Raw genomic sequence first — 12,772 nt, 5'->3', positions numbered from 1 at the left:
AACCAAACTGATGTCAGAGGTAAATCTGAAGAAACCAGAACACAGAACCACTCACCGTTAGTACATAATTGCCACCAGAGCATACCTGTCTCATAACATTTACAAAAGCATCTAAGTTATTACAAATTTACTTTACTTTGGTCAATTTTTGGCACACACAATTTCATAGGGCAACATTCTCCAAAGTTGACATCTGCCTTCTCTTCGGCTCCAGTTTGATGCTCTACCCATGACCTTTATCTCTTCCTTATGGCAGGTTGAATTCTGTTTCCCACCATCCACTCAACTCAAGGCTCTTTCTGATGGAAGAAGTACTTATTTATCCCAAAGATGAAATTTATATGTTAAAGCTGACACCCCCTGGGAAGGGCTCAGGTTATGCTTCGGTGCCATGGTATGCCACATGAGAACCACTGTCACAAAACACAAATCTAAAGGGCTCACACAGACAAATCTTACTCTCCCCTGCCCATTCTAAACAGTTTCGGAACTCTTCATTTTACATGCACCTAGAGACAAAAGCCTGTATGCCCACAGCACATATTCTTAACTGTGGCAAAGCTGCCATAAGCCAAAAGTGAACAATATTTTACTCAAAGGATAAAAATACCTCCACGGTCTAATAAGTACCAGCAAGGAAGCTAGAGATTGTACGGTTTCTCCAAAGTTAAAGCATCCCTTGCAAAGGCAAAGAGCAGGTCCAGCCTCTCAAATAAGGACCCCAGGTGGCCCTACCATCACCCTACCTCTTGCTAGAGCTCAGCTGAGTGTTATTTATGGGGTTGTTTTGATGTACAATGCTATTAGAATTGTACATGCCTAATTCACAAAGAATGTGAATTTGTTAAAAAAAAAAAAAAACAAAAAAAAACCTCGTTAATAAATTAATTGCATCATTTGTCAGGGTGATTCTCTCAATGCCTCAGGTGACATTTATTCTGTGGAGGACATTCATCTCTTATAAAAAATAAACCAACCCCACCCTCCCTGCAATAAAGGCCCAGAGTATAATAATGAATTACATAATCAGATATGGATGGATTAAACCTTAAAAAATGGAGATAAAATTCAGCTCCCAATGTGATTTGAAGTGTCAAGGGAAATTATGAACAGGGTTAGCAAGGGGGAAGGAGGGAAAGCTTCGGTGTTTTGCTACCTTCTGAAAGAGAATAATTGGCTACTGGGCAAAAAATAGGACCAAGGTAGAGATGATTCTGGACTCACTTCACGGTGTTAATAGGTTTGGGGTCAAAGTTCCCATCTGCATCCACTGAGACCTGTTTCTCCAAGGTGGCTGTGATTCTGGTATCTAAATAATCTGGTGGCAAGGCCCCAGCTATAGCACTGAGACAAGGCAGGGCCATTCGGAAAAGATCTGGGTCAAATTTCTGTGAAAACAAAACAAAGACCAAGTTAGTAGAGAAATCATAAACATAGCCATAGCCATTAGGCAGAACCATTCAAATATTAGCTGAAAATAAAAATCAAATGTATGCATTGGCCCATGTTAACCTAAATGGAGAACATATAACCAACTTAATATGCTTTCTGGTGGAAACTGAGGTCTCATGGCAGATGAAATGACAAGTTTTAAAACCCTCAGGTCCCCATTTGCTTTAAGTTGAGAAATCTAAATTCTAGCAATATCTCCCAAATAGTTCATTTCAAGAATATCTAAGGTTAAGTGGTTCTCACTCGGCCATAAAAGTCTAAAACTTGTCTGCCATATATAGTTACAGAAAATGGCTCAACCTACAACTGGAAAGGGCAAAGTAAGTTTTGCAAAGCATTGTAGGAGCTGATATGGATCATATATTGATATATCCTCAGCAGACTTCTCATCATATCCATTCTCTCTTGGACCCAGCCAGGAATGAATTTCATTTAAATAGTGTGGGGTCATGAAAACTTTTGATCAGCTTATACTAGACTAAAGGCATCCAGGGCTAAGGAGAATTTAAATGCATATAGATAAGGTATAAACATGCTCCAGAGTTCTCTAAAGAAAACCAGGCCTACTCATTTTCTATCTCTAAAGCTAGTGACCTCATGAATCTAAATAAAATGGGTTAAGAGAAAAGGCACAAAGTCTTAGGGTTAGAGCTGCCTTTCAATCAGACTTTTCAGTAAAGCTTGGGAGTTAAGAAGCCCTGAGTTCTCATTCAACCTGTTTCATGTCAAACAAGTGGCTGTGAAGAACCTCCACCAGAACGGCCTTAAAATCTTCTGCAAAGCCCATATCCCAACATCAGAAGAGACTCCAGGATTCTTCTTCGCTTGCTTGAGCCTAACCAAGCCTGGTTAATAGGAGTTATATCAAGTCAGGGGTGAGGGAAGGAGGGAGAAAGGAATGGGGAGTAAGTCATCCAGACTGACCCCGGGAAATAATTTGGTAATTCATTCTGTGCTGGCTCTCCCATTTATCATCTCTGTGAGTTTGGCAAGTTATTCAACTGCTCGGAGACTTTTCCTCACCTGTTAAATAAGGATTATCATAGTTCCAATTTCAGATAGTTGGAGTAAGGATCATTGTAATATGCTTGTAAAGTACTCAGTGCATTTCCTGGCACATGGTAAAGACTGAAGAAATATTTGCTATTACTACTCGTATGTACTTGGGTCATCGAGGTCCTCCCTTTTTTGCTCAAGGACAACCGTCATTACCTTATGGGAGAGGGAGTCAAAAATGCCCCAGAAGAGCTTCTCTGTTAGGTGCAGTTCTTCCTCCACGGCTAGACCATAGCTCCCCTGTCCTGAAGGCAGACAGTAATACTTCCAGCATTGTTCATAGTGATTCGTCAGAAGCTGGGAAGTTCAGAGCAGGATCGCACGGGTGAGGTGAGGTGGAGAAAAGCCAGAGGCATCCAAGACATACCAGGGAGAATAAAATAGTAACCAGAGATCATGAGAATGAAACCACCATTGAAACAGGTGGATTGTGTACAAAGAGGCCCTCACACACCACTGGGGGCATGCTGCTTTCACGCCTAATGAGCTCTAGCCTGGCTGAAGCTGCCTAATTAATTCTTGTGCCTCCTAATATGCCTCTAACAGCCACTGGAAAATGGAGGGAACAGTTTCTACTTCAAATAAGAAAATGTACCCTCTGAAAGTAGTCACTGTGCACCGTTCCAGCTAGTCAGGGCTGGGAAGTTTTTCTTCAGAGATCTCTGTAATGACGGAAGACCCTGGTGGTGATGGTGGGGGAGATGATATAGGAAAAGGGATGGTGGGCAAGTTGTAGGCCTGAAACTTTTCTCTCCACTGATGACTACCCATGGCTTCCTTGCCTTTCACTTGAGCCTTCCAATGGCCCAGCCATGTAATAGCAGCTCCACATCTGCCCAGTAGAGGGCAGAAATGCCCTGCTAATTTTCCCAGGCCATCAGGTGGGATCCACATCCTCTAAGAAAAACCCTATTAACCTAAGACTGAATGTTATCAGTGAGGCGTCTTCAGGAGCCACCGTATGGCTGACAGCAGAGGCCTGCTGAAGAAGCAACGCCAAGTTAAACAGTGCAAAACACGGTTTTCAGCCAAAGTACATTTAGAGATTAAAACAGGAACTGTTAGGACTAGAGAATAGAATGAGCCTTTGGAGGGCTGTGGAGAACATACAAGCTGTTTTCTTCCGGGCATGGAGACAGGGGGTTGAACTAAAGGCCTCTGAGAATTCTGGTTTGCCAGTAAAGTGCTACTTACAATCCTTGCTTGGGCTGTCTCTGAAAAGAAGGAAAAGTTCTGTTAAAATCTCTAGGCAGAATTTTCAGGTGCGGCTGGCCATTGCTGACATTTTTGAATATGCAAGTATGTCAGGTGCTTTAGAGGTAGAAAATAAAGAACAGCTACCTTCTCCGGTGGGCTGCTGGTTGGGGTGCCCTCCCACCTACGACAAGATGCCAGATGCTGCCAGTGCCACTGAGGAAATGTTTGTACTTCATGAGAAAATCAGAAATGAGGCAACAAATAAAGAGCGGGCTCTGTGGCCTTACTTTGTGTTGAAAACGGACAAGAAGCAGAAAAGACACAAAAGGAGGACTGTGTTTAAAAAAAAAGAAAAAGCACAAAACAATACGGAATAGGAAAGGGACATTTTAGTTTCTGAACTTAAATGAAAAAACTACAAGGTCTTCAAAGCTTTTCGAGATTGAAAATATTTTGAGATTGAAAATATTCTGAAAACCAAATGATGGCAGGAGAATGCAAAATTGGAGTCCCCTTCCTAACCTCTGCTGAATAATGAGTAGTCAGTGGAAAGTCATTAAAGAAAATTGGAACAGTTAACGAATTTAGCAAATCTACTCTCTTCAAAGTGGACCTTCAGAAAGGGGTTTGGGTTTGTGGGCTCTATCTTGCTGGTTAACTATTAAGGAGTAAAACACATTTAATGTGTATTTTGCCCCCCAAATTTTCAAGACATTCTGTTTCACAACACATATTTCCTACGGCATGGACTGTATTTCCGTAACAATAAAGGTGTTTACCTTAAGAGGCATTTTGCAGTATTCATTCAGGAGTGGCACATCAAAAACAAGACGTCGCAGGAGTTGCTGTAACATGGAAGGCCTCAAGTGACTGCAGAATGGAATAAGGAGAAAAAGAAAGAGAAGGAGATAGGCAGACAGGCAAAAAGACAGACAGACTCAACAATAACCATATATTAAAGCTAAGCCTCAAAACAAGTAGCTCCTAAACACAAGATCTCGTATAAACCACAGTTGATGATAAAACACTTTAAAAACTAAGTATAGTTAAAATACAGAAAGATGGGCAAGTGATAATGACTTGGGCACCAAAGATTAAATTCTAATCACCATGTCACAATATGCTCTCCGCTTCATGCATACTCAAAGTATATTCACTGATTATGTGCAAAGAATATAATGGAAAGAAGGTGCAGCTGATTTTATGGCTGTTTCTAAGGACTAACCATCCTCTGGAACGGTCCAAAGGGAGAAACGAGGGTTGGCTGGAATCTGAGGCCATCTACTGGTGTGCTTTGAAGGGAACTTCAAGGGTGTCTGGATTACAGCTGGCCCATGAAATTCTCACTATTGAAATCATTTCTTTGAGTTAAGGTTTTGTCCTCAAACAAAACAAAACAAAGCCAAGGAAAAAACCTCCTTTAAAAGGAGGTTACTGCAATGTGGTAACTAATTAAAGAATAATTTACCAAATTACAGAGTTTAGGGTCTTGGTATTTAGGGCAAGGAAATCTTGAGATAAAGGAGAGATAAACAACATTACTCTTTTGTAGGCTGCTGAAACTTTTTAGGACCTAGAAATTCAGACTCTTTCCACAGAAAAGTGAGTGCATGCACCCATGCAATTTGGCTTATAAATTCAGTTCATGAAGCCCTGAATTCCTTCACAGACCCCTAAGGAGCCATGGAGGCAAAGCAAATAACTCGGATGTTAAATGTTGGAATGCCAGGGAAGAAAGCCTTAGGCCCTCTACAACAAGGAGGATGGATGCAAAAGGAGATGGAAAAGAAACCTCATCTGCCTCACAACTTTTCCTAGAGCTGGCCTTGTGACAAAAAGCCTTGGGATAAAAAGTGTGGTCAAAATATACAGCAAACAAATAACCCTGTCTCTGAATCTAATGATTATTTTGTAAAATTACTCATTTTTTCACGGTATTGTTTAGTTAATTAGCAATATCACCTAAGAGTGACAACCTGAAAAAAATTAAGGAGTGAAATAAACCTCTAACTCTATCAATGCCTAACTTTTTATAAACAATGACAAATCTAGGTATTGCTTTGTCTATTATGTCTAGAGCTCATGAGGCCAAGGAAAGGAATGAAGAAGCCCCCAAACATACAGTAAAAGGATTGTGAGCTATGTGTTTGGCTTGATATAAAATTCTAATTTCCCCATGGTCTGGTAAGAATCTTTGTGGTAAAGATCCATCTCACCAGCATGGCTTTATTCCTAGGAAACAGCTTATGGGGTGAGACAAGCTCCATGACTGATTTAATTCCTAAGACACATGTTGGGTCAGACCTAGCAAAAAGGTAGAACAAGATCTGCAGATGTTACTGATGCAGTTACCAGCCAATTACAGAATCAGTTCTGATAAAAAGATTTCTTTCTGTGTAAACTCATTACTTATGCCCTTTGCCAACACTGGGAAGAAAAGCAGAGGCCCAGGTAAACAAGGAATGGAGCCATTACTTTTCCCTTTAGAAGGGCGCAGAGTAGAAAACCCAGGCACCCTATTAATTCCTAGAAGCTTTAAGTGTGTCTACTAAGTGTGCCTCTCTTTTAAGACAAAAAAAAACACACTGTACTTAGCTTAATTCTCTGCCAGTTATTACAATAACCTCAGAATAAAGTAGTGTCAGAGTATAGGGCCTGATTTTGGTAGGGACTCTCAATGAGAAACCCCTTTTATGGGGCCTGCACCCCACTCCTGCCCTCCACTCTCCACCTTCCACCCCTCCACCCCAGATAAATAGTATTTTGCAATGAGACTTTCTTGCTTCAGACACAGTTTGTTCCCTAAAGTAGTCAAAGCCTGTAGGCCTTAGATATAAAGATAGCAGATACAAATTAATCTTCATAAAGCATTTTTATCTGTAGGAACCAGTACTGTTTGAAATATGTGTCAAGATTGCCTTTTAGCTTGATGTTCCAAAAGGGCTGAGGAACTATTTCTTTTCTTTTTCCTAGGTAATTCTAGCCATGGAATGCATAGTTATGCCTTCTGTGTGATTAGGAGACTCAGCCGATTCAACAAGAATCAGGACCCTAAGCTGGCCCTAAAGGGGAAACCTGACCGTCCTCTTCCTAGGACAGCCTAAGGCCGCGGTTTTCAACTGGCTACACACTGGAATCACCTGCAAAACTTCAAAAATGACTGAGGCCTGGGTCCTATCCTGAAAGGTTTTGATATTTTGGTCTGGGGCATAGCTCCCCAGGTGATTCTGATATGGTGCTGAGATGCTTAAAGCTGCTGAAACTTGCTTTTGGAGGGCTCCTTTTTCCTTTGACCCTGTGAGACTTGATATGATTTCCTGGGGATCCAAGGCTCTGGGGATGACTTGACTGCTTTCAGAAAGGCCTGATCTTCATCTGCTCTGGTGAAAATACTGCCTCTAACTCTCCACTGTGACTGGGGATTCCTTCTTTTCTAGGTCCCAGATCTCGGGAGGACTGCAGGTGGAATGCTTTGGGTCATACTCTTACAGTTCGGTCTCTTTGTAAAGAAAGTCCCCCTCATTTAGAGGAAAACTGGCTCTATCTTGGGAATGAAAAAATCAGCTCTTAATCAGAATACTTCAGGACTGAAACAGTCTCGTGTCCTGTCCTTAGAGTCAGTAGTCATGGTCTACTAACTCTAAGAGTTAAAAGCAAGCCAGGAGAGGGAGATAAACCTCAAGGAAGAGGCCAGTAGCAAACCGGATGACCCAGCACATCCCAAGAGAAGATGTTCGGGGGAGGCTGTGTACGGAGCAGGCCAGCCTGGAAGCTTCCTCAGATTGAGTTCACCACTTTTTAGATTACACGGTTAAATGCCGCTGCCATGGAGGCAGATATAGAAGTGAAGAACACTGGAAGGGGTACTTACTTGCAAATGGAAAGCAAACATTCTTCTATGGTGTCCCTCTGTGCTTTGGTGAGGGAACGTCCCTTGGAGAGCCTGTATATTGTCTGTAGTGTAGAATCGATCAAAGAGGTATAGTGCTCTGTTCCGGCAAAAAGAGGGGCACATCTCGTGAGGAGCGGGAGCACAGCGGAACATATGTATCTGTTCAGTGCCAGTGCAGCCTCTGTGATGCTTAGCGATACCTGAGGAAAAGGGATTGGGATACTCATCAATCTCCCTGGAACTGACACAGCAAAGCTTTCTGGGTGCACGTAGCTCCCATGTAGCAGTTCAGGGAAGCTTACACATATCGATGTCTCACAGCATTCAAAACAACAGAGGGGACAATTTTCCACCTTGTCAGCACATTTTTTTTTTTAAATGAAAAAAAAATTAAAAGGAAAAACAAACAAAAAAACACAAAAGACAAAAGCTCCCTTTTCTTACCTTATGAAACTCACAAGTTATTGTCTTGTGATTTTAAGATTAGCAAATTCATAATGGTTATAGGGCAAGGACTCTCTCAAATTCACGGGTTTTATGACAGTTTACAGAGAGAAAGTGCAACTCTGACCCATATCAGGTAATTTAGGATTGTTGTGAGCCACATACAATTTGATAAATAAGAGGATAGGCAATCTCTAAAGGGAACCTACTCTGCATATTTGGAAATAGTGTGAAGGGAATAGAAATCTTTGACTATCCCTAAAACTCTGGTATAATTTTCATTCACAACATTCTATTTTGTTCATTTAGACAGACAGGATAAGTTTAAAGAAGACTCATTTAGTGACACTAAATATAGCCAAAGCATGCTTTTAACTACTCTCTTTGAAAACTGTAGAACTTCAAAAGAAATCTTGAGATTCCATGAAGATTTAATATTACCATTATCTCCTGTGGTTATATCTGTAACACATTTCCTATAAATTACGATTTAAAAAACTGTTTTATTTAAACTGCACACAATCCTGGGTGCTCCTATTAATGGTCAAAAGTTTGTCTTCAACAACACTGCACTGTCTTAGTTAACCCACCTCTATTGTAAGTCTTGGAATTGGGTAGAGCGCAGTACTAGTGGTCACTAAGAGGGGGCATTAAGGAGTATGGGATGTGTGGGGTTTTCTTCTTTCTATTTCTTTTTCTGGAGTAATCAAATGTTTTAAAATGATCATGGTGATGACTGCACAACTATCTGATGATACCATGAACCACTGATTATATATTTTGGATGGATTGTATGGTATGTGAATATATCTCAATAAAATTACATAAAAACATTTTGTCTTCTAGAAGCTCTAGCAATCATGTTGGAAGAAATAGCTAATGTTTAACATTTATTACTAACATAGAGAGACAGAGAGAGAGTTGCCAAAAAGCTTTGATTCCAGTGGCTAGAAAGTTTCCAAAGAGAATGCTAGAATGTCTGTTTGCTGAGGTATTTACTGAGTTTATCTCTGTTGCAGATGCTGCTTGGACAAGCATGAGCCTTGGACACTGAATACTAGAACAGCGTTTGCTATTCATTTGATCAATAAAAATTAAATGCTTTTACTAGTAATGTTGGGAAGGAACCACACATTAAAACTTTATTATTATTTTTTTTAACCAAGGAATTTATAGGCATGCCCCCAAAAAAGATAGCTATAGAAGCACTGTTTTAATTATCCAATAGGTAGCCTATGCCTCTGACACCTACATGGATACATCATTTCTTCCCCATGTAGCGATGGCACTCCCATCCAGATTGGGGCTTATACTGCTTTCCATTTCTGGGTAACCTGTTCAAATCCCAGTTAAGGTACTAGCCAGGTGTGACCAACCATCACAGAATGCAGACTTCTACCTCCATGGGACACCAGAGGGAGCCTCTGAGAAACCTTACAACAGACCATGAAGACAAGCTTGTGGCTCTTTAAAAACAACCCTATGGACCTGACTCCCAGGGGTGTAAATCTCCCAGGCAACGCAGGATATGACTCCCAGGGATGAACCTGGACCTGGCATCATGGGACTGAGAACATCTTCTTGACCAAAAGGGGGATGTGAAATGAAACGAAATAAAGCTTCAGTGGATGAGAGATTTCAAATGTAGTCGAGAGGTCACTCTGGTGGGCATTCTTACGCACTATGCAGATAACACTTTTTAGGTTTTCATATATGGGAATAGCGGAATAGCTAGAAGTAAATACCTGAAACTACCAAACTCCAATCCAGTAGCCTTGACTCTTGAAGATAATTGTATAACAATGTAGATTACAAGGGGTGACAGTGTGATTGTGAAAACCCTGTGGATCGCACTCCCTTTATTCAGTGTATGGATGGATGAGTAGGAAAATGGGGACAAAACCTAAATGAAAAATAGGGTGGGATGGGGGGTGATTTGGGTGTTCTTTTTCTATTTTTATTTTTTATTCTTATTCTAATTCTTTCTGGTGTAAGGAAGATGTTCAAAAATGGATTGCGGTGATGAATGCACAACTATAAGATGGTACTGTGAGCAGTTGATTGGACACCATGGATGACTGTATGGTATGTCAATATATCTCAATAAAACTGAATTTAAAAACAAAACAAAACAAAACAAACAAACAAACACAACCCTATGTGGCAAGATATTTTTCAGACTTGAGCTGACCTAGTTTAGTTTGTCTTTTCTTCTTGGATTTGGGATTCCTGGAGAACTGTCTTTCTGCTGAGCCCTGATTTTGGGCATCTGGCACCTATGCTCTTTAACTCCTAAAGTCTCCTCTCTCTATGCCTTTTGACAGTGGATACTCTATCTCACTGTTGCCTTCTAAACTTGTGTTTGCCTGTGGTCTCTTAGGTACTGGCCTTTGTCATTCCCCTGGCGTGAGAACTTTTCCTCTTGATGGTCAGTCCATCCCACTTAAAGAGAGTGGGAAGAGTGTTTCCAGGTTATAGTGCTGCCAGCCAGCCATTTTCATATGCAGTGGAACAGTGGTTCTCATCTGATGGCAATGTCTGGAGCTAGTTGTCATAACTGGGGGAGGTGCTACTGTTATCTAGACCCCAGGGATGCCACTAACCATCCTACAATGCACAGGAAAGCCCCACACAACAAGGAATTATCCAGCCCAAATGTCAGTAGTGCTGAGATTGAGAAACTTGGCAATAGAAGGAGCTTGACTGGATATTTGAGGTCAAATTTATCTATATCTAGGCCTGTGCCCCAATAAATGAAGTTTTCCCATTTCTTGGTGTCTCTGTTTTCTCATCCTTGAAAGCAAGCTACTAACGTGTAATCAGTTAGTATACAGAAAACATCTGCTTCTAATTCCGATCTTGTTAATAATTTTATAACAATGATGGGAAAAATAATTTTTCTTATTTTAGTAACTTACTGTGTCTAGAGAGGCAGAGGCTCTTAAATCAGGTAAAAATCCAACCTCCAGCAAGTGGAGAAGAAAAGTTTGGTCCTTAATGCCATAGACACGGTCCAAGAACAGCACCATGGGTGCCTTGTGGTCAGGGCAGAAGCTGGCCGCCATGTCTGGCTCGCTGACTGACCCATCTGAAAAACACAGAAAATGTCACGTCTCCTCTTCTGTCTCCACAATCCTCAATAGGCAACACATGGCTTGTCTGTCTGGTTTGCTCTCCTAATAATGCACAGGAATATTTGGAATATTCTAGAGGTATCCTGGAGCCAGCTTGTACTGGCTTGGAAGAACCAATTTTTAAAATTTCAGGAATTTTGTGAGTCAGTTTTTAAACACAGCCATTATTAAAAATCAAAAACTTAAAATTAAATTATTTTTAAAAGGTAATAAATACTCAAAGTCATCACTTCCTAATTTTACTATGAACTATCCTCTTGGGGTTATTTACATCTATTGTGTCTGTACGGTAGAAATATAGCATGGTGGTGTGTTCTGTGCATTCCATTCGCAACTCTGTGTTCAGTATAGTGATGTCATTTTGAGAACTTGAAATTTGCCACGGTGGGAGTATGTATACTATAGAAATGAGAGAATGCTAAGGATCAGGGCTTGATTAACGGCTCTGTTGATTGTAGACACAAGAAAGTGAGGGATAAAATGTTATCGCAGATTATACTTGAAAGTGTGTTGTGTCTGTAGCTGGTACATCATTAATAGCACAGAAATTGAAGAAACATTTTTCCAGTATTTGAAAAACATCCAATTTAGCAAAGAAGTTGCACACATCACACCACTGATGAATGAGTAGTTAGTGTGTTGTTTCGCTTTTGTCTTGTCAATGTAAATGAAAATATCATGTCATAATTACACTTGTTCATTGATTGCAACCATAGATCAACTATGGATACAAGAGTTTGGCAAAAACAGTAGATAACAGTGAAAAATCCATGGCCTATAAGGAATTTAGAATAAAGAGTACTGTATATTTTACTATTATTTGTAAATTGTGTGCCACACACCCTTTATATCAATAAATTCTGAAAGAAACTTGCATGTGTATGTATGTAGATGTATGTGGATATGCATATATACACTCATTTACTTTTTCTCCTGGTGAATTAATTGTTTAACATTTACCATCATGCCACTGTTATTACAGCTCCTCCCAAGAAACTCAGGTTATATGGAAAGTTGTCTAGTTAGCCTTGGATCTGGAGAGAGGCTAGGAGGAGAGAGAGACGAGAAGGAAGAAACGGTAGGAAGACTGGCTTCTTAGCTTTTATTTGGTATGTAGGGAATACGAAGCATGAAGCTGATTTGCCCTGTACCATTAGCAAAATGTGAAAAGTCGATTTTCTGACCAGTTAGAAAAGTCTGTGGCCCATATGCTAAGAATATATACAATTGTGGGCAATTCCAAAACCGCTGCTAAACTGTGACAGAGGGTTTTAAGTGTTGAGTAGAGAAGTGAAATTTAGATCGGATCATCCAAGAATTCTAATCTTATTTTAATACAGGGGTTCAAAGACAAAGTGGGGAACATTGCTTGGCATGGAGAATAAAGATGGGGTTTCGTGAGAGGGTAAAAAAGAGAAATACATTCCTTTTCCTTGTCACCCTCTTCCTCCTATTTTGATATGCACCAAAAACTAGGAAAAGCGAGTCCCTAAGTGATCATGCTATACTCCAAGCTGTTTAAAAACTATATTGAAAGAGCATGGCACTTTACAAGGCACCCTGGCAGCCATTAGGATTAAGTGCTAGACAGAGCCTC

The 12,772-nt window shown here is 40.5% G+C and overlaps 1 protein-coding gene across 28 annotated transcripts in view; it reads right to left on the bottom strand.

The window, feature by feature from the left end:
- The window catches only part of RYR3 (ryanodine receptor 3), a 514,330-nt gene that overhangs the window by 109,547 nt on the left and 392,011 nt on the right, over positions 1–12,772 (bottom strand). For all 28 annotated transcript variants that reach the window (XR_005216490.1, XM_037834372.1, XM_037834393.1 and 25 more), the window contains 5 exons: positions 10,960–11,129; positions 7,577–7,797; positions 4,485–4,575; positions 2,665–2,805; positions 1,225–1,388 (listed from right to left, as the gene is read on the bottom strand). Coding sequence is in view for 27 of the 28 variants with exons in the window: in XM_037834372.1 (XP_037690300.1) it covers positions 1,225–1,388; positions 2,665–2,805; positions 4,485–4,575; positions 7,577–7,797; positions 10,960–11,129 (787 nt within the window). In the remaining variant the exon portion in view is untranslated. The remainder of the gene's footprint in view (positions 1–1,224; positions 1,389–2,664; positions 2,806–4,484; positions 4,576–7,576; positions 7,798–10,959; positions 11,130–12,772) is intronic.

This window comes from Choloepus didactylus, chromosome 4 (assembly GCF_015220235.1).
Source record: "Choloepus didactylus isolate mChoDid1 chromosome 4, mChoDid1.pri, whole genome shotgun sequence".
NCBI lineage: Eukaryota > Metazoa > Chordata > Mammalia > Pilosa > Megalonychidae > Choloepus > Choloepus didactylus.
Note: the sequence above shows the minus strand (reverse complement) of the source record. Positions and strands in the feature narration are given on the sequence as shown.